General features: G+C 39.5%; 1 protein-coding gene and 1 pseudogene across 1 annotated transcript; both read left to right on the forward strand.

The window, feature by feature from the left end:
• Positions 1–761: 761 nt before the first annotated feature.
• LOC107819294 (pentatricopeptide repeat-containing protein At5g39680) lies at positions 762–5,534 on the forward strand. The gene is given in 4 exon segments (XM_016645390.2): positions 762–872; positions 874–3,089; positions 4,134–4,300; positions 5,258–5,534. Coding segments are annotated over 2 exon segments (2,127 nt in total). The 5' UTR covers positions 762–848; the 3' UTR covers positions 2,977–3,089; positions 4,134–4,300; positions 5,258–5,534.
• LOC107792802 (uncharacterized) lies at positions 3,343–26,333 on the forward strand (annotated as a pseudogene).
• Positions 26,334–26,937: the final 604 nt, after the last annotated feature.

Here is a 26,937-nt window from a genome sequence, read left to right on the forward strand (position 1 = left end):
CCTCTCTGCACCGTCTGCTCCATGTATCTGCTTTTCTACAGAGGTTCTCTTTTTCTCCTCTTCATATTAATTCCTGTCGTACTGTTCTAAAATTTGCTAAAATCTTGTTTGTCAAAGGTGCTAACTTTAGACTCTAAACTTGAGCTTAATCTTTTTTTTTGGGGTTTGGGGAGGGGGAGGGGGGAATTATATACTACCGAGTTTAAACGTGCACCAATGGCCCTCGAGGATTTATGAGTTATAGAAAAAACTGAGCTTATTCTGTTTAGAGTAGTTACAAACTTAAAAAGTTCAAATCTTGAATCGTTCTGAATTAGCTTAAATTTTTAGTTAAGGTGTTGAACAGTTGAACAAATAAAGAAGTGATTGGAATTACTAGCGTGGGCAGCGTTCATTATGATTGCGTGACTGAACTTTGGTTGAAACTAGTATTTGCTTTTGTCATTTGATGGACCGATACAAGAATCTAGCATCGTCTTTTTGCAGTGCAATTTTCGTCTAGGGTTTATAAGTTGCTAAGTTCACTAATTAAATGGAAAGCTATGACTGACATGTGTCCAGTGTTTTTTTTTTTTTGGGGGGGGGGGGGGCTGGGAAGAAGATACTAGTATAGCAATATTGTAACTGATGTAAATAAGAGAAGAAGCTTCTTGGTTTCAAATGCATGCTGAAGTAACTTGATACATGGTTCTTGCACATGTTTTTCTATATAATTTTTGACAGTATATATTCTAAAGCATGTCTTGTCTTATATTTTCAGATTTAGCATTCTTTTTGTTCCGTCAACATACACTTCAAGTGTCTGGAGCTGTATTACTCTACAAACAAGACTATAGTGAGACTTGACTATGTTTCTGACAAGCAATGTCCACACACGCTCTTCTGCATGTGAGTGCGTTTTCTCTATCCCAAGTGACCTCCCAACGTCTCTTTTCCGTGGAGTATGCTGTAAAGTTGTTGAAAAAGTTAGCTGATGATGGGAACTTCAAGTTGGGAAAAGTTGTTCATGCACTTCTTGTTGTTTCTAGTCATGCCTCAGAAGACCACATAATTCAGAATAATTGTCTCATTAATCTCTACTCGAGGTGTGGACAACTTGCTGTTGCTCGGCGGGTGTTTGACAGATTGAGTCAACGAAATGTAGTTTCTTGGAGCATTTTAATGGCGGGGTATTTGCACAATGGTTATGCTTGGGAAGTAACCAATTTGTTCAAAGACATGATTTCAGTGGATAAAATATTCCCAAATGAGTATGTCTTGTCTACCGTACTTTCGTCTTGTTCCAGCGGTCGTTTGCTACACGAAGGGCAGCAGTGTCATGCGTTAGTGTTAAAATCAGGATTGGTGTTTCACCAGTATGTGAAGAATGCTCTTTTATCCTTGTATACAATGTCTTCAGATATGGAAGGGGTTCTGGAAACCTTGAAGTCTGTTCCTGGATTAGACATGATTACTTATAATTCTGTACTGAAGGGGTTCTTGGATCATGGGTATACAAGTGAAGCATTGGATGTTTTCTCAAGGATGTTGGCTGACGGCTCGGCGGGGGATAGTGTCAGTTACGTGAACATATTTGGTCTTTGTGCTCGCCTCAAGGATTTGAAGTTGGGTAAACAAGTTCACTGCAGAATGCTGAAGTCTGGTCTTCAGCTTGATGTGTTTCTAAGCAGTGCAATCATGGACATGTATGGAAAGTGTGGTGAAATTTCAGGTGCAAGATATATTTTTGATTCGTATCCTAACCATAATGTGGTGTCTTGGACGGCAATCTTGGCTGCAAATTTCCAAAATGAATGCTTTGAGGAAGCCCTGAAACTGTTCTTACGAATGGAATTTCAGGATGTTGTGCCAAATGAATACACATTCGCAGTGTTGTTGAATTCCTGTGCGGGTCTATCAGCACTTGGTTGCGGGAAAACGTTACATGCACGTGTTGAGAAGACAGGACATGGAGCTTTTGTTGTAGTTGGGAATGCTTTGATCAATATGTATTTTAGGAGTGGCCATATCGAAGCAGCTAGGGCCTTGTTTTCAAACATGATATCTCGAGATACTGTTACTTGGAATATGACAATATCAGGTTTCTCTCATCATGGGCTTGGTGAGGAAGCATTGTTTGTGTTTCAGCACATGTTAGCTGCCGAAGAGAAACCAAACTATGTAACCTTTGTGGGGGTTCTTTTGGCTTGTGGACATTTGGGTAGAATAGAAGAAGGATTTTACTACTTGCAGCATCTAATGAGGGACATCGGCCTTGAACCTGGGTTAGAGCACTATACCTGTGTTGTTGGGCTCCTAGGTAAAGCTGGAAAACTTGATGAGGCTGAGAATTTCATGAGGTCGACGCCAATCACATGGGATGTCGTTGCCTGGCGTACGTTGCTTAATGCTTGTAACGTCCACCGCAATTATGATTTAGGAAAGAGAGTAGCAGAGCATTTGTTGCAATTGAATCCCAACGATGTGGGAACCTATATCCTGTTGTCCAATATGCATGCCAAGGTGAAAAGGTGGGATGGAGTAGCAAAGATACGGAAGCTATTAAGAGAAAGGAACATAAAGAAAGAACCTGGGTTGAGCTGGACTGAAATAAGAAATGAAACTCATGTGTTTGTTTCTGATGACACTCAACACCCAGAGACGGCTCAAATTCATGAGAAGGTGAGAAAATTGTTGGCTGATATAAAACCGTTGGGTTATGTTCCAGACACAGCTTCTGTCTTGCATGATGTCGAGCAAGAACAGCAAGAAGGTTATCTTAGTTACCACAGCGAAAAGCTGGCTGTAGCATATGCTCTCATGAAAACACCATCCCAAGCGCCAATTCATGTTATTAAGAATCTCAGAATATGTGATGATTGCCATTCTGCTTTGAAGCTTATCTCAAAGGTCACAATGAGAATGATAGTTGTAAGAGATGTCAATCGGTTCCACAGCTTTCAAGATGGGTCCTGTTCCTGTGCAGATTACTGGTGAAAAATCACAAGATTGACATATAATGTCTTACAAGGCGTCAAAGGAGAATTTTGCATGCTGCTATGTGTGATTGGTAAAGAAGCTCACATAATCGTATTCTCAGCCAACCAGAGGTAGTGAGTTTGAACAAAGCTTTTTTAACCACCTATTCATCATATAATAAGTTTGTTTCTAGTTTCCAAAATACCAGTAATATTTGTAGCATCGAAATATACAAGCTAAAAAGAATTGATTATAAAAGCAGCAAAGTGCATCATCTAGTATGAAATATTAAAATGTGAGCGAAGGATCTGCTATAGCTGACTAGATATATTAATATATATGTGACTACCTTCTGTCCTTGTGTTAGCTGTTCTTCCTATCTCAATGGAGATCAGGAAGTTGCAGATGAAGCTTAATGCTAAAAGTATGAAAAGGGAACAGTCTAGTTTAACAGAATTCTTGAATTCTCCCCACAGATTAACAATCTGCTTCCAGACAGCAACTCCACAAGGGAATCCACCGGTTTAGCATCCCAAAAACCCTCTTTCAAATACTTAGTGATAATAAGTAATAACAGTTTCCATAAAGCAGCTTTCCCATCGTTAAGCCTCCACAACCATTTACATAGCAAGCCTCTGTTATATTCTAGTATCCTCACCCCAAGTCAACCTCCTTTTTTCATATTTTGATTTTTTGCTACCTAAGCAAATGCAATTTTCTAATTTCAGGATTGCCATCCTATAAGAAATTATTTCTAAGACTGTTTATTCTCTTCTCCACCTTCACTGGAATAGGCAAAAGTTACATTAAAAAGGTTGGTATACTTTAGAGTGATGTTCGGAGAAATTGGAGGGCATGGTTATGTATTTTTCTTGAAGGCATCCACTTCTCTTATGTATGCTGTATCTTATGACTGAAGTTTTCTTATTTCTGTCAGTTTTTGGGGTGTAAGCACTTAAAGAACAATTAATGTGTCGCATGCGTGCTCCCTATGTGCACCTCTAGTAAACATGAACGGAAATAAAAATGCGATCATTCAGTCTCTGTTTCTGAGGGAGTATTATAAATTGCGTGAAGGTTGTCGACATTTTCCTTAACTGTCTTCATTTCTATTCTTTTTTTGACGACTAAGCAAAAAACGGCCTTCAGTTCTATTTTTACAAGTTTTCCTGCAGGTTCCTGAACGAGCTGCAGCCGCTGCTGCACTGCACGTGTTCTAGCTGGACTACCACCCCATCAGAGACATGCTCTGTCATCAAGCTCAGAGGAATTGAGCTCTATATATGGGAGCAAACAGCCTGGTCAAGTTGTCGAGGAGCTGGAGGAAGAATTCTATTAAGAGGTTTCACCTTCTGCATTTTAATAAATATTATAGTTGCGTGTCTTTCTGTCCTGTACGTTCTCTAGTGGATCATTGGTATAGTACGGATGATGATCCTAATACAGATTTCATTGATGTGATAATATTTGGCCTTTGCTAATGAGCCTATGAAAGTCGTTGTATACCTCATTTCTTATATATTAGCAAGATCTGCATCAATCTTTGCACGAGTATTATCGGAGTAGTTACCAGGCATATGATCTGTAATTCCCAGACTTCTTCCCCAGGATTTATGTAACAAAGCTCTTTCCATGAACTTTGAACAGGGTTAACACTGTCAGTCTCTATAAGTTGTCATGTTGTTGTTGCTTGTAGTTTGATTGCTATTGGATAATTACCTCTAATTTTCTTCTCATGATGCAAGTTTTTGATTTTTCTTTGCGTTCTTAGTCAAAATTCTTCCATCAGCTCAATCCAGACTTCGCTCTTTTGAAAGTATTACCTCCACACTTAACATTTGTTGAGAAACAAGTGTTTATGAATTGTAGACAAGAAATGCCAATCGTGGTGGACTTTCTACTAATTACAGTTTGGTGTGGGTGTAGACTGAAAGGATTGGCCTGCCTGTTAGGCTATTACTTCTGTCAGCAAACAACTCATGTCTTTTATTAGTTCTTTCATCAAGATTATTCTGTTAATGAACCTAGCTTTCATTCGTGTGAAAGCTGCAGCATATGCATGGGTTATTGTCTTTCTACATGGAAAGGATCTTTGAGTACAGCATACATCTTGATTCCTGGCCATGTTATTTACTCGTTATCTTCCTCCATTGCCAATCTGTTGGAGATCTATTTTTTTATTCCCTTAGTTGCTTCAACTTTTATCTTCTTTTCTTCCCCTTAGTTGTCTCTGTACTTGAGCATTTGCAATCCATATCACTCCAATTCTCGTGATGATTCCTGGGATATCTACATGTAGGAATTTGATCCTGTCGGACATATTCTGGAGCATATTCCTTCTGAAGATGGTGAACTAGCTTACTTGGAAGAACAGGTACTTGCAATTCTTTCTTATGGGTGCTGAGGGAGAATTCTTTATTTGATTTGCCATATGCTTGTCATTGTACAAGTTTAATTGTTGTTTGTTATGTTTAACTGTATATCAATTAGCAAGAGAGTATTTTTTTTAAGATAGAAGAATTGTTATCCGCTTTATGGTTTATGAAGAATCTGAAAGTTATTACTTCCGCTGCAAATATGTACCCAATATCTGCATCAGATTACTTTGTTGGCAAAGAAACAGTCACCTTTAATTGTTGGGTGATAAAAAGAAGGCGGTGCTTGATCTATGTTGGGTTCAATAGGCTCATGGCAATACGCACTAGTTTTAGATCCAGTGATCCAGCCAATTATGCCTTGGGTAATGATACATTCAAGTGACAGATCCACAAAATATAGGCATAACCGTCCTCATGCCCCTCAAAGTTCTGGTTCAACGGCGAAGGGGATACATCGTGGGATGGGTGGTAGTCGCACGTCATGAGTTTGAATCCTGGATGGGGACCAAGTCTAGTATTTAAGTGGAGAACGGTAGAGGGGGCCATTATCCCCCGAAATTTGAAGCTGGAAAACGATTTTCTTGGTAAAAAAAAAAAGAAAAATCATCGTCATTTGGATGTTAAAATGTCCCATTGAGTTGTTTAGACATTTCCTTTTGCAAGTGGATTGTGGCAGAGATCATTTGGGTTATTTGGCAATTTTGTGGGGATTCCATATTCAGTCAGTTAATGTTTAACGGACAAAATGGTGGCACAATGAATGGTAAACTTCTCTTGCAAGGTGTTTTATTGACTATTCTATGGCGCATTTGGATTTTAGACAGAGTGTAAGCCCAGAACTCTCCCTTTTTTTAAGATAAGGAGTGTAAGCTCAGATTTCTTCTCGAGTGGTCTCTTTCACAGCAAGATGCTTGGGTACAGCAGTCTTCCTCCATTCTTTGTGTGTAAAACAATTTACCACTTGCATAATGTTTCTCTTACAATCTTCCACAAGATTTAGGAAACTTTGTTATTCGACGTAGATTGATCATTGACGACATGTACTCATCTTTTATTCCTTTCATATCAATTTGAGTTGTTTTTTCTTATTAAAGAAAGAAGAATAACGGTCAAAGGGACATGGCTCTAAACTGTCCACTCTCTTGACCAGTGTTTTTGAGAGCGCGAAGCGCAAAAAAGCGACAAGGGCAGCGAAGCGCAAAGCGAAGCGCACGCTTTATTAAAGTGAAGCGCAATTCTTAAAAAACATAATGTAAAATTATAAATAATCAAAAACTTCAATTTAAATACTTAAAAGTAGGTACTAGGTACCACAAACCATCCACATATTCTTCTCATTAGTTCTCTCGCCATATTGCCAAGCCGGGTCTTTCTCTTTCGAACTTTGAGACATTTTAATATCCCTATTATTTAAGATATAAGAAAAAAAACATAATCAATAAACTGAAAATACATATAATAATAATATATATAATAATTAATTATATAAACTGAAAAAAACATTTTAAAAATCACATAAACTAAAAATAATACTTATATATAATTAATTTTATATGCTGAAATATAATAACGTAGAAGCAGAAACAGAAGCAGAAGAAGAAGCAGAAGCAGCAGAAGAAGCAGAAACAGACGCAGAAAAAGAAGCAACAGAAGCAGACGCAGAAGGAAAATAAGAAGAAGAAGAAGCAGTAGAAGTAGAAGAAGAAGAAGCAGCAGAACTGCAGAAGAAGCAGAAGCAAAAGAAAAATAAGAAGAAGAAGCAGTAGAAGTAGAAGAAGAAGAAGCAGCAGAAGCAGAAGAAAAATAAGAAAGGAGAAGGAGAAAAGAGAAGAAGAAAGGAGAAGAAGAAATGAAGAAGAAAGGAGAAAGAAATTACCTGGACTGGAGAAGCAGTGGTCGAGCTCGAGCTTGAGAGAGAAGGGGTCAACCCTAGCCCTTTGTTGATGTCTCTGTTTTGACGGGAGAAGCAGTGGTCTGTTGTGACTATTTAGGGGTCTTTTTTGTTTAATTAAAAAACAGACCCCAAGTTTTTTTTTTAAAAAAAGGGCCCAGTGCGCTTTTGTAAAAGAAGCGATCGCTTCGTCGATTTTCTCGCTTCGTCGCTTCGTCGCTTTAGCTAGTGAAGCGCGCGCTTTTCAAGATCGCATCGCTTCGAGCAGCCTGAAGCGATACACTGTCGCGTCGCTTCGCGCTTTAAGCGACGAAGCGATCGCTTTTCTAAACACTGCTCTTGACGCTACTCTCTTTACTGTATATATACTTGATGTAAGTTGGATAGTCAACATAAATGTGCAGTCCAGCGCATTGGTTTACGCAAGCTTTATACTCGTATTATTTGAGTATTTTGACTAGTGAAGTATTTTAACATTTTACTTAAAAGTATAGTCCCATCTCAACAAAAAATCGGAGTGAAAAATGATATTTTGTGAAAACTAGAGAAGGCGGACTAGAAATGAGTTCTATTCTCGTTTGTATTTCTTCTCTATGTTTGGGGGCCCCAAGCATGTTGAAGATTGTTTCTTATGCAATTTGTTATTTGTCTGCATGCAAAGAGGGTAAGCTTGGAAGTATGCTACTAATATTTTGCTATTGGTGCATGTGGTAGAGTATACTAGTTGAATATTCCACTCTATCTTTGATCTTGTACTAGTTTTCTTAACATTTATTTGTTGTAAAAAATAATTGATATTATTTGTTGTACGACTTGGCAATCTGCAATGACGTGAAGGAGCTTGTTTTCCTTGATTTTTGCCTTTATTATATGGAATTGAATCCATTTCTTTTTTCAGCTTCTTTCCTATTTTGTTACCAATTCTCGTTCCATCGGAAAAGCAACTCATAGTAGAAACAAACATAGGGACCACATTTTATAATTGGCTTTGTCATGGATAAAAGAGCCCCAGAACTTTTTACCAGTATGCTTTTATGAGACATGTATCAACTTTATAAATAAATGCTTCATTACTAAAAAAATTAATTCTGCTTTGTATTAAACTGTAGGCTGCTCTTAGATTAGCACAGCTGGACAGAATTTCTGAACGCTTGTCACGCCATGTCATGGAGCATTATGAAGTAATGGGTAAGAGATGTTCTTGGTGCCGTTTTCTTGAATCTACTGGAACCATTTAGACTTACTTGTGCATGCCTTTGTACCAGTATTATGCAGAACTGCTTGCTTGATAGCCCCAGGTGTGGGGGATGAGAGTTGTAATAAAGGGTAAAATATTTTCATGTTTGTGATTGATTTCAGTTTTACGAGAAGAGGCAATGCTTTTGGTTGAGATTTAATAAAGTAGCATGTGTATAGAAGAATTACCCTATAAATTTGATCGGTACTTCTCTTACTCGGAAGAATGACCTGTGGGAAATTCATGACATAAAAGATATGGACTATTGCGGTATGTCTAAGAAATTTGTTAGACCCTCAATTTACATGCAATTTTTTGTTATTTGTATAAAAAAGAAATTGTTCAAGCTTTTACTTGCCTGTGAGTTAGTCACATTTCTACAGAGTCATTAGTCAAAGCTCAATCTTAACTCGCATCATTCATATTTGATTTGTTGAGTCTTATAATGACATTAGTGGAGAGTTGTGCTTGATAATCTCTATACTCAAGCTCAAATTCGTGAAAATGTTCATCATCTGGGGTGCTCGTGTAGTGTTTGGAGAAATGTTGATTGGTTATGCAACCTAACTCATGTACGCATGTTTTATACGAAGTCATTTAAGTCAGATTTAGTAATTTGATCATTAAAGTGTTGGGATAAAAAATAATCTCGCTCAGGAATAATATCCACAGCAAATAATAATAACACAAGAGAGTAACAATGACACCAAATATTTTAGCGGGATAAAATACAATATCCGAGTGGAGCAATATTACCACTATAATATTACAACTCAGTAGTGTCAAGAGACTACTACAACTTAGAAAGAAATAACACTCTTTATTTAAAACACCTCACTACAATATTACTATCACTCACTAGTTATCTCACAGACCACAATCTGTGGATTACTCTCACTGATTTATGCTTCTCTCGTTTTTTGGTGTGATTCAAACGAAGAAACGAGGCTGCTATTTATAGGAAAAGTTTCCTTGTTTTCAGTCAATCATGGCATGCTTTGAAAGTTTGTTTTCAGTCAATCATGACATGCTTTGACAACTTGCAAATGCAAATTGGATTTGCAAATTGCATCAGAAATGTAGGCGCCTACCTTTGCCTTTCTCTTATCCAATCACGTTTTTTTCTCTCTTTTTCATTTGTTATTTTTATTTAGGGCCCCTACAAATCTCTCCCTTAATTTTGATTTTTCTACTTCATTCCAAGTCTTGATCTCAATCTTTGAAAATCTTCAAACTTAAGAGGTTTTGTGAAGATATCTGCAACTTGATCATGAGACTTCACATATTTGAGCCTGACTTCCTTCTTGGCAATGCACTCTCTGATGAAATGATACCTTGTATCTATATGCTTGCTTCGATCATGATATACCGGATTCTTGGCGAGTGCCTGTGCAGATTTGTTATCAATACAAATCTCTGTAGCTTCCATTTGTGGCAAATTGAGCTCCTTTAATAATCTCCTTAGCCAAATAGCATGACAGGTACATGATGTTGCTGCTATATATTCGGCTTCACAAGTCGAGAGAGTAACAATGGACTGTTTCTTTGAACTCCAAGAAATAACAGAATCACCCAAGAAAAATACAAAACCAGTTGTACTTTTTCTATCATCAATATCTCCCGCATAATCACTATCACAAAATCCCACAAGGTTGAAATCATTAGAAAAAGAATAAAATAACCCAAAATCAATCGTACCTTTTAGGTAACGAAGAATTCTTCTAGTGACCTTCAAGTGAGTAGAGGTAGGAGCCTCCATGAAGCGACTTACTACTCCAACTGCAAAAAGTATATCTGGTCTGATACAAGTCAAGTACCTCAAACTTCCCACAAGACTTTTGAAGAATGTGGGATCCACTTTTTCCCCTTCATCAAACTTGGACAATTTTGTCCCACTTTCCATCGGTGTGTTCACGGGGTTGCAATCGAGCATGTTGAACTTCTTCAATATCTCCTTTGTATAGCTTTCTTGAGAGATAAAAATTCCATCCTCCATCTGCTTCACTTCTAGGCCCAGGTAATATGACATGGACCCTACGTCTGTCATCTCGAACTCACGTGACATATCTTTCTTGAAAGCTTCAAACAAACTTGGGTTATTACCCGTGAAAATAAGATCATCAACATAAAGATAAACAATTAAGATATCTCCATTAGTATAAACTTTAAGGTAAAGAGCATATTCATGGAGACAACGAGTAAACCCATTGTCTTGAAAATACTTGTCGATGCAACTATTCCATGCTCGTGGGGCTTGCTTTAATCCATATAAAGCTTTCTTCAACCGCAACACTTTATCTTCATGGTTTTTGACCATGAAGCCTAATGGTTGTTCAACATAGACTTCTTCTTCAAGATAGCCATTCAAAAAGGCTGACTTGGCATCTAGTTGATGAATCTTCCACTTCATTTTCACCGCCAAAGAGATCAGCAAACGAATAGTCTCCATGCGGGCAACAAGTGCATAGACTTCTTCATAGTCAATGCCTTGCCTTTGCTTGTAGCCTTTAGCTACAAGTCGTGCCTTGTATCTCTCCACATCTCCATCATCATTCTTCTTTGTCTTGTATACCCATTTCACTCCAATTGCTCGATGACCCTTGGGAACAGTTGTTAACTCCCAAGTGTTGTTCTTCTCTATTGACTCAATCTCCTTCTCCATGGCTTATCTCCACCTTTTGTTTGTAACAACTTCATCAAAGTTCATTGGTTCACTGTCAGCAAAGAGACAACATAAAAAATCAAAATTAGTAACTTCTTATGTGTCCTCATAGAGCTCTTGAATGCACCTTGTCTTTTACGGCTGTTCATTTGAACCTTCTTGAGAAGAGGGAGATGCAACATTTATTGGAGAAGAAGGTAGAGTTGTGTCCTGCACAGGTTCCACGGTCTCCGGTTCTTCTTCATCACCAAAGTATGGAAGAAAATCATATGAAGTTTCTTCCTCAGCTTCCCAATTCCATGCCAGTTCTTCATCAAATTCAACATCACGACTTACCACCACCTTACCGCTGCTTGGGTTGTATAGCTTGTAGCCTTTTGAACTCGTATCATAGCCAACAAACACATGCTTGACACTTCGATCGTCAAGCTTTTCTCTCCCTCGATGTGGAACATGAGCATAGGCTATGCTCCCAAAGATTCTCAAGTGCTTGACACTTGGCTTCTTCCACTCCATGCTTCTTGAGGAGTTTGATCTCTAACATTTCTTATTGGAGACCTGTTATTCAAATAAACTGCACAAGAAACAGCTTCGGCCCAAAATTCCTTAGGCATACTTTTAGCTTTCAACATACATCTAGCCATATTAAGAATCGTTCGATTCTTTCTCTCTGCAACACCATTTTGTTGAGGTGAATAAGGTACCGTTAGAGGGCGACGAATTCCATGAAGTTGACATAAGTCATTAAATTCGTTTGAGGTGAATTCGCCTCCTCTATCGGACCTTAGAGCTTTAATTTCATAGACACTTTCTTTCTCCACAAGTACTTTGAAATTTTTAAAAGCAGCAAAAGCTTCAGATTTTTGGTTCAGAAATAAACCCAAGTCTTTCTACTGAAGTCATCAATGAAAAGCAGAAAGTATTTTCTTTTACCAAAAGAAGGTGGATTGATTGGTCCACACACATCAGTGTGGACAAGCTGGAGCGGCTTGGTTGATCTTGACATGGCCTCCTTTGGAAAACTCCTCCTTGCATGCTTTCCAAGAAGACAAGCTTCACACAATTGATTGGGATGGTTAATTGATGGTATCCCATGCACCATGTTCTTTTCTCCCATTGATTTGAGCGCTTCAAAATTTAAGTGCCCAAATCGCATGTGCCAACACCATGATTCATCTTGCACATTAGCCTTCAAACACTTTGCATCAATTGTTTTAAGATTCAGAGAAAACAATCTATTCTTTGCCATATGCACTTTAGCAATTAGAATTCCACTTGAATCTCTAAGCCAAAAATGCATATTTTTCATGTGGATGTCATATTCCTTTTCAAGAAGTTGGCCCAAACTTAAAATATTACTTTTTAATTTTGGCACATAATAAACATCTTGAATTAACTTGTGACTACCATATTTACAGGAGATCAGAATCGTACCTATCCCTTCGATTTGAACCTTTGAGGTATCTCCAAAGGACACATTACCTCTCACTGTTTTATTGATCTCCACAAACTTCTCTTTGCATCCACACATATAATTTCTTGCTCCATTGTCCAAATACCACGAGCTGCAATCATCTCTGTCTTCTTCCTTGAGTGCCATCAACAACGTTGACTCATTTTCTTCTTTCTTGTCGTCAACAAGGTTAGCCTTTTCTTCAACATTGCTACGACATTCCCAAGAGTAATGGCCAAATTTATGACAATTATAACATTCAATTTTTGATTTGTCATACCTTTGTCCATTATTTTCTTGGTAGTATCCACGTCCTCTTCCTCCTCTTTGTCCACAACCACGACCTCTGAATGTTTGGGTGATTTTAACTTCATTGTTGAAGTTGTTACCATTACTTCTTCCTCTTCCATGACCTCCTCGACCTCGGCCTCCTCTTCGTCCTCGTTCGTTTCCTCGATAGCTTGTTTCACCTCCATAATCCTTGAAGGATACCTGAGTTTTAAGAAGTTGCTCCAATGACACTTCTTGTCTCCTTTTGATCTTTTCTTCGTGGACCTGTAAAGAACCTTCCAATTGCTCCACCATCATAGAGTCTAAATCTTTAGATTCCTCAATAGCACACACCACAAAATCAAATTTAGGTGTTAAAGTGCGAAAGATCTTTTCTACCACACAAACATCTTCTATGTCCTCCCCGTATCTTCTTAGTTGATTTACAACAACCTTCACTTTTGAAAAATAATCCGAGATGCATTCGGATTCTTTCATTTTTAAAACTTCAAAATCAGCCCTTAGAGTTTGAAATTTTACCTTTTTCACCTTGTCAACTCCTTGAAGAGAATTTTGTAAAATCTCCCAAGCTTCATTTGAGGTGGTAGCATCTGCCACCTTCTCAAACATGGCATCATCCAAACATTGGTGGATGAGCGTGAGGGCTTGTTGATCCTTCTTCCTTGTCTTTGCCAAGACCTCTTTTTCATTTTGGGGCAGAGCTTCCTCATTATCGGGTTTTGCATACCCTCTGTCTACGATTTCCCATACATCCTGAGAGCCAAGGATGACTTTCATACGTAGACACCATTTCTCATAATTATCTTTTGTCAGACGGGGGTACTGAAAAGATAGCGGACCATTATTTGCCATGGCTCTGATACCACGTTGTTGGGATAAAAAATAATCTCGCTCAGGAATAATATCCACAACAAATAATAATAACACAAGAGAGTAACAATGACACCAAATATTTTAGCGGGATAAAATACAATATCCGAGTGGAGCAATATTACCACTATAATATTACAACTCAGTAGTGTGAAGAGACTACTACAACTTAGAAAGAAATAACACTCTTCATTTAAAACACCTCACTACAATATTACTACAACTCACTAGTTATCTCACAGACCACAATCTGTGGATTACTCTCACTGATTTATGCTTCTCTCGTTTTTTGGTGTGATTCAAATGAAGAAACGAGGCTGCTATTTATAGGAAAAATTTCCTTGTTTTCAGTAAATCATGACATGCTTTGAAAGTTTGTTTTCAGTCAATCATGGCATGCTTTGACAACTTGCGGATTTGCAAATTGCATCAGAAATGTAGGCGCCTACCTTTGCATTTCTCTTATCCAATCACTTTTCTTTTCTCTTTTTCATTTGTTATTTTTATTTAGGGACCCTACATAAAGACCCTTCATTAGAGTTATCCTGTTTGTGTTTTTGCACCCTCTGCATGATAAGATATTAAATATCTTTTCTAATACAGGCTCTCAAGATGGTGCTGGAAAAGGAGAATTGGCTGATATTGCCATCGGTGACGACAGAAGTTGTAAGCTTTGCTGGGCTGGTTGGTGATGGAGCAGCTTTGATAGTTTCATCTGAAACCTCTCCCGATGCTCGACTGCCACGTAAATCTGTACATCTTATACAAACTGACTCGAAGAGGAATGGATTTTCAAGTTGGCTTAAGGGTGGAAACCCATTTCTGCCAAAACTAAATGGTAGTTCGAAGGAATACTTGGACTCTTGTTTGCTTAATGGATCTGCAACGCAAGAAAGTGGAAACTCCAATGAAGATTCTTTTGATAAGAGTTCTTCTTTGACAAACAGTGACGTAAATCAAGTCAAGGGGAATGCTTCTTTATCTGAAGATGAAAATGAAGATCTTCATGCTGATTTTATTGACGAAGATAGCCAATTACCTAGCCGGATTGCTAAACCTGGTCATTCAAGAAATCGCTCTTCACATTGGAACAATGAACAAATAAAAGCACAAACAGGATCATCACTTAGCCTCCTGAGGTAAATACTGGTCATACTTGGATATGCTGATGATCATGGTAATGAATTCTGTCAAGCTGAACATAAATACAACACAGGTTATTCGATAAATATGCGAGGTTGATTCAGAAGTTAGAGATTGTTAATGTTGAGGTTTTTAAGGTAATTTTATTGCCTTTAGATGACATTGATCTCCTATAAATATTCGTTCTGCCTGGTGATTTTCTTTTGTATTCTTTTTTTCTTTCTTCTTCTTGAATATAATTTCCTCAACAGGGGTTTTGCCAATTGTTTGTGTTACAACCCATATCCGCATGTGTTAGTTCATGCCATATATTAGTTAACATAAATCCAAGAAGGAATTATCTTTGAGATGATAAGAAGTCAATCCTATTGGTCTTAAGTGATGCAAGAGTGTATAAGGGTGATTAACCAGTATTAGAAGTTAAACGAATCAAGGATGTTGTAACTCGTATTTTCAGGTAATCTAGCGGTGCTTAATACACTCAAGAGGTCATTTATTAAGGTATTTTAATCATATAATATCCGTATCATAAGTCTTGAAGTCAAACGAGTTATGAAACAAAAGTCGACAAAAGTTGTCGCAACTTAGGTTCATAATTTTACTTAAACATTAGGTCAAATGTTTCTAATATTTTCTCATAATTTACAAGGAATTACGGGGTGATCTACCAACCAAATTAAATATCTATGAGTCTAGTTTCCAACGCATTAAAACGTTTATCGATACGATCTCGGAGTAGAGAGATATTCGCATTTTCGCGAGACTGCGCCAAGCACCTCTCTATGGGGCCCACTAAGTCGGTTTAAGATATTTGGACCTATATAGGATGCCTCCAACCCGTTTTAAGTCATTTCTTTTCACTATTTTCAGACCTTAGAACCCTAGGAACATCCTCTCAAGGTTCTCTCAAGATTCAAGACCCAAAAAGGGCAAACAACACAAATCAAGTGTCGGGAATTCCGTGGCGCTAGTAAGTCTCTTGTTCTTCTTGTTGTTGCTCATTTTTGTGTCGTTTCAGCTCATGTGGGAGGTTGTTTTAAAGGGTTTATGTTCTGTAAATACTCCCTCATGTTCTTAATATCAATCCTAGGTGATTTCAAGCCTTCTAAAGTGATTCTAGTGCCGAAAAACACTAATTGATCGCTAGTTTCGCTTTTTTATTGTTGTGGCAGCATTGGAGGGATATTTCATGGAAATTTAAGGTCAAATTGGAGTTGTTCTTTCTGTATAAAGGTAAGGAACCTCTTACTCTATATGTATTTAAGATTATCCAAGTTGCGGCTAAGCCATTGAAGCTAGAACTTGTGAGATATATATCGAAAGGCTTGGTAGTAATGTTATTGTTTTGTGGACTGTTTTGCGTTGTTGTTGGGCTGCGTATTTTACTACTATCTTGTGGAGTTTTGGAGGAGGAAGGGTGTGGAGAAACACCATATATATGTAGGGTTATGGGCTGATAGTTATTCGTAACATTTCCAGGTTGTTTGACACGACTACGGTGGTCGTCGTATGTATGGAGTGATTAGGCTATGTGTGGACTATTTTGGGAGGCTCAATATGTTTATTATTGATGTTGTTTGGGCTGTTTGGTGACTGTTTTGAATGGTGTGAGGTCATATATATAGGGGAGGTGCTGTCCGTTTCATCGTAAAATAGGTTGTGGTCGATACATAATAGTTATGACGCTTAAATGATAACGATAGTATCGTTTCTCTTATTGTAGACTAAGGAGTTTTGACAATTGCATAGCTTGAGATTGGGGCAGTATATACAAGGTATGTGAGGCTATCCCTTTCCTTCTTTTGCACGAATCCGATTGTACATAATGTAATGAACGAGCTTCCAAGATACTCTACTCTTAGAAGCTAGCAGTACTTACATTGTTTTCCCTCTTATGGAACGATTGATGTTAATGTTACTTCTCTTATTCTTATGTTATCAATGTTGTTCGTACTTCCTAAATCTTATAAGGTTCATAGTGAAGAGTTAGTCCTAATAACGTGTATAGAGGATACCGACCTTACGTCACTCCGAAAGGTTTAGAATGTGATTCCATGAGTCGAACATGCATCATTATATATATGTATCTATTTTACTCTACCGAGCCACGCTATAGTTGGCCGGGTACGGCACCTATTGTGCAACCACTGATCAGTTGGGTTTTACCGAGCTCCACGTGGTCGGGTACGATTCTACCGAGCCTATTATGGCCGGGTACGATATGATGATGATGATACCCACAGAGGCGAATGCTTTAAAGGTTTATGTATTTATACATATGTATCATGCATTTCATGTAAGTAGCCCTCAGAGGTACTAAGATGTTACAGGTTGTATATTCTCTATCCTTGCTTACATTACTGATCACATTTATGGTTCCTTGCCTTACATACTCAGTACTTTATTCGTACTGACGTCCTTTTATTTGTGGACGCTGCATGTCGTGCTGCAGGTCCTGATAGACAGGCATGTGCAGCTCCCCCACCACAGTAGACTGTCCAGTTCAGCGGTGATTGGCGAGATCCCTTCTCCGGACTTGCCTTGGTCTTGGTATGCAATTTTTGTTATAGACATTATGGGTATGTTGGGGCCCTGTTCCGGCTATGTTGCAACACTTATGTTCTGTTAGAGGCTCATAGACAGGTGTCGTCTCATGTATAGTTTGGTATGCCTCGTCGGCTAGTTTTTGTTGTATAGTCTTTCATAGTAGCGAGGTAGCTCATACCTTATACATAGTTTCTTGATTGTCTGGTCATCCCCTGCTATGTATGTTCATGCCGTTATATTTTATTGCTGGTTGTCCATGATCTAGGTCTACCATTTATATTGATCTCGTCAACCTTAAAAGATAATAATGAAGGTTAGATGAAATGTACGTTGGTGCTCGGCAAGTGTGGTCGGGTGCTAGTCATGGCCCTTCAGTTTGGGTCGTGACAAACTTGGTATCAGAGCAAGTCTGTCCTAGGGGTTGTCTATGAGCCGTGTCTAGTAGAGTCTTGATTATGGATGTGTAGCGCGCCACATTTATAATCAGGAGGCTACATGACATCTAGGGTTGTTACCTTCTTCCTGAATCTAGATCGTGCGTAGAGTTGAGTTGTAAGTGTTCGTCTCTAATATTCACCTTGTTTTTTTCAGTGATGCCTTCGACTAGGAAGCAAATGATTAGTAGACGACTTGATACAGCAGCGGGAGAGGGTACCAGTCAGGTGCCCCAAGTCAGAGCAGGACAAAGTGAGGCTCAAAGTGAGATGCCCTCTCATACCTCATCTACTCCATCTCCTCCAGAGGATATTAGAAGGCACCCAGCGCCTCCAGTTCCTCCGTCTGGCACTCCAGACCAGGATATGCGGAGTGCTTTGCAGTTATTGACTAGCTTGGTAGCTGCTCAGGCTCAGAGGTAGAATACAGGTGCTGCTGAGAAACCAGTTAGTACAAGAGTTCGTGATTTTATTAATTTAGACCCTCCAGTGTTTACCGGATCAAACCCCAAGGAGGACCCACAGACTTTTATTGACCAGGTTCATCGTACACTTCGGGTTATACATGTTAGTGATACAGAGGCAGTAGAGTTGGCTTCTTATCGGCTACGGGATTTAGCGGTTCTCTGGTATGATAGTTGGGAGAGATCCAGGGGTCCGAACCCTCCTCCAACTGTGTGGAAGGAATTTTCTGAGGCATTTCTTCGTCACTACTTGCCAGTTGAGATACGACGAGCTAGAGCTGATAAGTTCTTGAACCTTAGACAAGGTAATATGAGTGTGCGAGAGTACAGTATGCAGTTTGATTCTTTGGCAAGGTATGCTCCCCATATGGTGGCCGAGATGAGTGATAGGGTGCATATGTTCGTGAATGGGTTGGGACCACATCTAATAAATGAGTGTACGACAGCCTCCTTGGTGGAGGGCATGGATATTTCCCGTATTCAAGCTTATGCCCAGACCCTAGAGGATCGTAAGCGCCAGCAGAGGGCAGTTAGGGAGAAGGATAGAGGCTAGCATAAGAGGGCGAGATTTGCAGGGTATTCTGATGACTTCAGAGGCCGCATCAGGCCACAGTTTTCGAGGAGTTCGGCGCCACCTGTAGCTAGTGCTCCTCCACAGTTTCAGAGGCCTCGATATGATCGATCCTATTCTGGTCTAGGTCAGAGTTCGCGGGCATCTGGCTCGCAACATCACAGGGATACTAGTCAGATGAGACCCCTAACACCACATTGTGATCAGTGCGGCAAGGCCCACTTTGGACTGTGTCGTCGAGGTTCTGATGTATGCTATTCGTGCAGGCAGCCTGACCATATGATGCAGGATTGTCCTAATAGAGGAGGTGATGGTATGGCTCAGCCGACTGGATCTGTGTCTGGTTCTTCCTCATCAGTTCGACCTCCAGCACGGGGTTTTCAGCAGTCGACAGGTCGTGGTAGGGGTAGAGGTGCAGTGCCGAGTTCGAGTGGTGCTCAAAATCGAACCTATGCTCTAGTAGGTCGACAGGATCTCGAGTCATCTCCAGATGTTGTTACAGGTATTATATCTGTGTTTTCTTATGATGTATATGCGTTGATTGATCCGGGATCTACATTATCATATGTTACACCCTTTGTGGCTAATAAGTTTGGCATTGAACCTGAATTGATAAGTAAACCCCTCGCGGTATCTACTCCGATAGGAGATTCTGTGATTGCTAGAAGGGTATATAGAGGTTGCACTGTGATGATTTGTAGTCGTCAAACCTCGGCAAATTTATTTGAGTTAGAAATGGTTGATTTTGATGTGATAATGGGAATGGACTGGTTGGCCTCATGCTATGCAAATGTTGACTGTCGTACGAAGATGGTTAGGTTCCAATTTCCGGGTGAACCCGTCATTGAATGGAAAGGGAACATTGCTACACCGAAAGGTAGGTTTATTTCCTATCTTAAGGCAAGGAAAATGATCTCAAAAGGTTACATTTATCATCTCGTTCGTGTTAGGGATGCGGAGGCGAAACCGCCTACTTTACAATCAATCCCTGTGGTCAACGAATTCCCAGATGTTTTCCCAGATGAACTCCCAGGCCTTCCTCCTGAAAGGGAGATTGAGTTTAGCATTGATGTGTTGCCTGACACTCAACCGATCTCTATTCCTCCATACAGAATGGCCCCGACAGAGTTGCGAGAGTTGAAGGTGTAGTTGAAGGACTTGCTGGATAAGTGCTTTATTAGGCCTAACACTTTACCTTGGGGTGCACCAGTCCTATTCGTGCGGAAGAAAGACGGGTCGTTACAGATGTGTATCGACTATCGACAGTTGAATAAGTCTACTATAAAGAACAAGTATCCACTTCCAAGAATTGATGACCTGTTTGACCAACTCCAGGGTGCCAAGTATTTCTCTAAGATTGATTTACGTTCAGGGTATCATCAGGTGAGGGTTAGGGAGAAGGATATTCCAAAGACGGCCTTCCGGACAAGATATGGGCACTTTGAGTTCTTGGTGATGTCGTTCGGGCTAACAAATGCCCCAACAGCTTTTATGGATCTCATGAATACTATATTCAGGCCCTATCTTGATGTGTTCGTGATTGTATTCATTGATGACATTCTAGTGTATTCTCGTTCGGAGGCGGAACATGCGGGCCACTTGCGGATAGTATTACAGACGCTTCAGGATCGTAAGTTATATGCTAAGCTCTCCAAATGTGAATTCTGGCTGAACTCAGTAGCATTCCTTGGCCATGTGATATCTGATGAGGGTATTAGTGTCGACACTCAGAAGATCGATGCAGTAAAGAATTGGCCGAGACCTACAACACCATCAGAAGTCCGCAGCTTCCTAGGGCTAGCAGGATATTATAGGCGGTTTGTAGAAGGATTTTCCTCTATATCATCACCATTGACTAAGTTAACACAAAAAGCTACCAAATTCCAGTGGTCTGACACTTGTGAACATAGTTTTCAGGAGTTGAAGAATCGATTGACATCTGCACCAGTGCTCACTCTTCCTGAAGGAACAGAAGGTTATGTGGTATATTGTGATGCCTCAGGTATAGGTTTGGGGTGCGTATTGATGCAGCGTGAGAATGTGATTGCTTATGCATCAAGACAATTGAAGAAGCATGAAAAGAATTATCCAACCCATGATTTGGAATTGGCTGCAGTAATATATGCTTTGAAGATATGGCGGCACTACTTATACGGCGTCCATGTTGACATCTACACAGATCACAAGAGTTTACAATACATCTTCAAGTAGAAAGAGTTGAATTTGAGGCAGCGTAGGTGGCTTGAATTATTGAAAGACTATGACGTTGAGATATTGTATCATCCCGGTAAAGCCAATGTTGTGGCAGACGCTCTCAGCCGTAAATCAATGGGAAGCTTAGTACATATTGAGGCAGGTAGATGGGGGTTGATTAAAGAGCTTCATCAGCTAGCCAATATGAGAATCAGATTGTTAGACTCTGATGACAGAGGTGTTACTGTACAGAATACATCAGAATCATCTTTGGTAGCCGAGGTAAAAACACGACAATATGAAGATCCTATCTTAGTACGATTAAGAGAAAGCATTCAACAGTGTAAAAGTATGGCTTTTGGGATCGGAAAAGATGGGGCACTGAGATACCAGAGCCGATTGTGTGTGCCTAATGTGGCAGGGTTGCGAGAGAAGATTATGAATGAGATTCATCAATCCCGATATTCCATCCATCCCGGCTCGACAAAGATGTATCATGATGTCAAGGAGCAGTATTGATGGGATAATATGAAGAAGTCTATTGCAGAATTTGTAGCCCAGTGTCCCAATTGTCAACAAGTAAAGATAGAACATCAGAAACCCGGTGGATTGCTTCAAAATATAGAGATTCCGACCTGGAAGTGGGAGGTGATTAATATGGACTTCATTATTGGATTACCTCGCTCTTATCATAAGTTTGACTCCATCTGGGTGATAATTGATCGACTTACAAAATGTGCCCATTTTCTGCCAGTGAAGACAACTTACACGGCTGAAGATTATGCGAAGTTGTATATCAAGGAGATTGTTAGGCTTCATGGTGTGCCCATATCTATTATATCAGACCGAGGAGCTCAATTTACGGCTAACTTTTGGAGGTCTTTCCAGAAGGGTTTAGGCACACAAGTAAATCTCAGCACTGCATTTCATCCGCAGACTGACGGACAGGCTGAACGTACCATTCAGACGCTGGAAGATATGCTACGAGCATGTGTTCTAGATTTTAAGGGGAATTGGGATGATCATCTTCCACTCATAGAATTCGCCTATAACAATAGCTACCATTCCAGTATTAAAATGGCCCCATACGAGGCACTATACGGGAGGAGATGTAGATCACCAGTTGGATGGTTCGAAGTCGGTGAAACAGAATTATATGGGCCAGATTTGATTCACCAAGCTATTGAGAAGGTGAAAGTGATACAGGAGCGATTGAGGACGGCACAAAGCAGGCAAAAATCTTATTCTGATGTCCGACGTCGTGATCTAGAGTTTGAGGTTGGTGATTGGGTTTTCCTGAGGATCTCACCAATGAAGGGTATTATGCATTTTGGGAAAAAAGGTAAGCTGAGTCCAAGGTATATCGGGCCGTATAAAATTCTTCGATGGATTGGACAGGTTGCTTATGAGTTAGAATTGCCATCAGAATTGGAATTTGTCCACCCGGTATTCCATGTATCTATGTTGAGAAAATGTATTGGAGACCCTTCTCGAGTCATCCCTATCAAAGATGTACAAGTTACAGAGGACCTATCATATGAAGAAGTGCCAGTGGCGATATTAGATCGGCAAGTCCGCAAGCTGAGAACAAAAGATGTAGCTTCCGTCAAAGTATTGTGGAGGAACAAAAATATGGAAGAAATGACATGGGAAGTAGAAGAGGAGATGAAGTCTAAATACCCTTACTTATTCCAGAATGAAGATAACAAGGATGCTGGTGGAAGACATGATACATTGGAAGAAGAAACGGCTCTATGAGGTAAGCAATAATTTGAGAATACTCCTCCTTAATACAAAATGGTGATATGTAGATAATGTAAATACGCATAATGCTTTGTGTAGCCTTGTGAAGCCATATGTTGGGCTTAATTACTTGCAAGTTTTGCTAGTGACCATTTTATAGGGGAAAATTGATCGGAAATTTCCATTGGAATCCACGATGATTTAAACTCCCCATAAACCCTTACATTCGAGGACGAATGTTCCTAAGGGGGAGGGTGTTACAACCCATATCCATATGTGTTAGTTCATGCCATATATTAGTTAACATAAATCCAAGAAGGAATTATCTTTGAGATGATAAGAAGTCAATCCTATTGGTCTTAAGTGATACAAGAGTGTATAAGGGTGATTAACCAGTATTAGAAGTTAAACGAATCAAGGATGTTGTAACTCGTATTTTCAGGTAATCTAGCGGTGCTTAATACACTAAAGAGGTCATTTATTAAGGTATTTTAATCATATAATATCCGTATCATAAGTCTTGAAGTCAAACGAGTTATGAAACAAAAGTCGACAAAAGTTGTCGCAACTTAGGTTCATAATTTTACTTAAACATTAGGTCAAATGTTTCTAATATTTTCTCATAATTTACAAGGAATTACGGGGTGATCTACCAACAAAATTAAAGATCTATGAGTCTAGTTTCCAACGCATTAAACCGTTCATCGATACGATCTCGGAGTAGAGAGATATTCGCATTTTCGCGAGACTGCGCCAAGCACCTCTCTATGGGGCCCACTAAGTCGGTTTAAGATATTTGGACCTATATAGGATGCCTCCAACCCGTTTTAAGTCATTTATTTTCACTATTTTCAGACCTTAGAACCCTAGGAACATCCTCTCAAGGTTCTCTCAAGATTCAAGACCCAAAAAAGGGCAAACAACACAAATCAAGTGTCGGGAATTCTGTGGCGCTAGTAAGTCTCTTGTTCTTCTTGTTGTTGCTCATTTTTGTGTCGTTTCAGCTCGTGTGGGAGGTTGTTTTAAAGGGTTTATGTTCTGTAAATACTCCCTCATGTTCTTAATATCAATCCTAGGTGATTTCAAGCCTTCTAAAGTGATTCTAGTGCCGAAAAACACTAATTGATCGCTAGTTTCGCTTTTTTATTGTTGTGGCAGCATTGGAGGGATATTTCATGGAAATTTAAGGTCAAATTGGAGTTGTTATTTCTGTAAAAAGGTAAGGAACCTCTTACTCTATATGTATTTAAGATTATCCAAGTTGCGGCTAAGCCATTGAAGCTAGAACTTGTGAGATATATATCGAAAGGCTTGGTAGTAATGTTATTGTTTTGTGGACTGTTTTGCGTTGTTGTTGGGCTGCGTATTTTATTACTATCTTGTGGAGTTTTGGAGGAGGAAGGGTGTGGAGAAACACCATATATATGTAGGGTTATGGGCTGATAGTTATTCGTAACATTTCCAGGTTGTTTGACACGACTACGGTGGTCGTCGTATGTATGGAGTGATTAGGCTATGTGTGGACTATTTTGGGAGGCTCAATATGTTTATTATTGATGTTGTTTGGGCTGTTTGGTGACTTTTTTGAATGGTGTGAGGTCATATATATAGGGGAGGTGCTGTCCGTTTCATCGTAAAATAGGTTGTGGTCGATACATAATAGTTATGACGCTTAAATGATAACGATAGTATCGTTTCTCTTATTGTAGACTAAGGAGTTTTGACAATTGCATAGCTTGAGATTGGGGCAGTATATACAAGGTATGTGAGGCTATCCCTTTCCTTCTTTTGCACGACTCCGATTGTACATAATGTAATGAACGAGCTTCCAAGATACTCTACTCTTAGAAGCTAGCAGTACTTACATTGTTTTCCCTCTTATGGAACGATTGATGTTAATGTTACTTCTCTTATTCTTATGTTATCAATGTTGTTCGTACTTCCTAAATCTTATAAGGTTCATAGTGAAGAGTTAGTCCTAATAACGTGTATAGAGGATACCGACCTTACGTCACTCCGAAAGGTTTAGAATGTGATTCCATGAGTCGAGCATGCATTATATATATATGTATCTATTTTACTCTACCGAGCCACGCTATAGTTGGCCGGGTACGGCACCTATTGTGCAACCACTGATCAGTTGGGTTTTACCGAGCTCCACGTGGCCGGGTACGATTCTACCGAGCCTATTATGGCCGGGTACGATATGATGATGATGATGATGCCCACAGAGGCGAATGCTTTAAAGGTTTATGTATTTATACATATGTATCATGCATTTCATGTAAGTAGCCCTCAGAGGTACTAAGATGTTACAGGTTGTATATTCTCTATCCTTGCTTACATTACTGATCACATTTATGGTTCCTTGCCTTACATACTCAGTACTTTATTCGTACTGACGTCCTTTTATTTGTGGACGCTGCATGTCGTGCTGCAGGTCCTGATAGACAGGCATGTGCAGCTCCCCCACCATAGTAGACTGTCCAGTTCAGCGGTGATTGGCGAGATCCCTTCTCCGGACTTGCCTTGGTCTTGGTATGCAATTTTTGTTATAGACATTATGGGTATGTTGGGGCCCTGTTCCGGCTATGTTGCAACACTTATGTTCTGTTAGAGGCTCATAGACAGGTGTCGTCTCATGTATAGTTTGGTATGCCTTGTCGGCTAGTTTTTGTTGTATAGTCTTTCATAGTAGCGAGGTAGCTCATACCTTATACGTAGTTTCTTGATTGTCTGGTCATCCCCTGCTATGTATGTTCATGCCGTCATATTTTATTGTTGGTTGTCCATGATCTAGGTCTACCATTTATATTGATCTCGTCAGCCTTAAAAGATAATAATGAAGGTTAGATGAAATGTACGTTGGTGCTCGGCAAGTGTGGTCGGGTGCTAGTCATGGCCCTTCAGTTTGGGTCGTGACAGTTTGGATCTTCTTTCACTTTGTCTTTGCAAATTATTGCAAAGTACTCATCCTAGTGGAAAGGCTGTGACTGACACTCTTTTCGTGTAAGATATTAAATATTTTGCCTGCCTTTTGTCCTTTATAAAGCCCTGTTGCTCTTATGGTCCCCAGATAGGTATAAGACTGCATTATCATGAATAACACATGATTGTGACCAATGAATGAAACCCAGCCTCAAATCATTTTCCTCCTCTCCTTCCTCCAGAAGGGGAGCCTTGGTGTAACCGGTAAAGTTGCTGCCATCATAGGTTCAAGCCGTGGAAACAACCTCTTGTAGAAATGCAGGTAAGCTGCATACAATAGACCCTTGTGGTCCGGCCCTTCCCCGGATCCCGCGCATAGCGGGAGCTTTAGTGCACCGGTCTACCCTTTTGCCTCCCTCCAGCTCAAGCACATCATTTTCTCACATGGATATCACTCCTATCAGCCTACCAAGTTACTTAACTGGTGCATCCTTAGGACCGAAGATGCTTCTGTTCAAAAGTTATGGTTTATGGGATGTTTTTTTCCAGAATGTCTGGTCCACTTCTTAGATAATTGAACTGGTACTGGTATTGGTACTTGCTTGGTCTATTGAGATGTTGCTTGCTCTCTGACCTTTCTCCTCAATTCTTGCTAGACAAGTGGGTTGGGATGTTCTTGGAGAATACATAAATAATGAGTTTATAATTTCATCTCCACCTTAAAGCCCCATGATAAAGTTGGGTCCAATATTTGGCGTGTCTTGATTGCGAGGTCCACACCTCACCAACCAAAAGAAGAAGATTGAAAAAATTGAACAAAATAGGCTGCTTGAATGCATATGGGCGGCTGGAGATTTCAATTTGCAATTTGCAATGCAATAAGTCAAATTTGTGTTGCTAAGTGGTTGGCAAATTTGCTTATAAATAAAGATGATTCCCTCTCAGTTAAGACACACCAAAATAAGAGAGAAACAATAGAATTTAGAGAGAATAATCCACAGATTGTTGTCTGTGAGATAACTAGTGAGTGGTAGTAATATTGTAGTGATGTGTTTTATATAAAGAGTGTTATTTCTTTCAAAGTTGTAGTAGTCTCTTGACACTACTGAGTTGTAATATTATAGTGGTAATATTGCTACACTCGGATATTGTATTTTATCCCGCTAAAATATTT

This window comes from Nicotiana tabacum, chromosome 18 (assembly GCF_000715075.1).
Source record: "Nicotiana tabacum cultivar K326 chromosome 18, ASM71507v2, whole genome shotgun sequence".
Lineage (NCBI taxonomy): Eukaryota > Viridiplantae > Streptophyta > Magnoliopsida > Solanales > Solanaceae > Nicotiana > Nicotiana tabacum.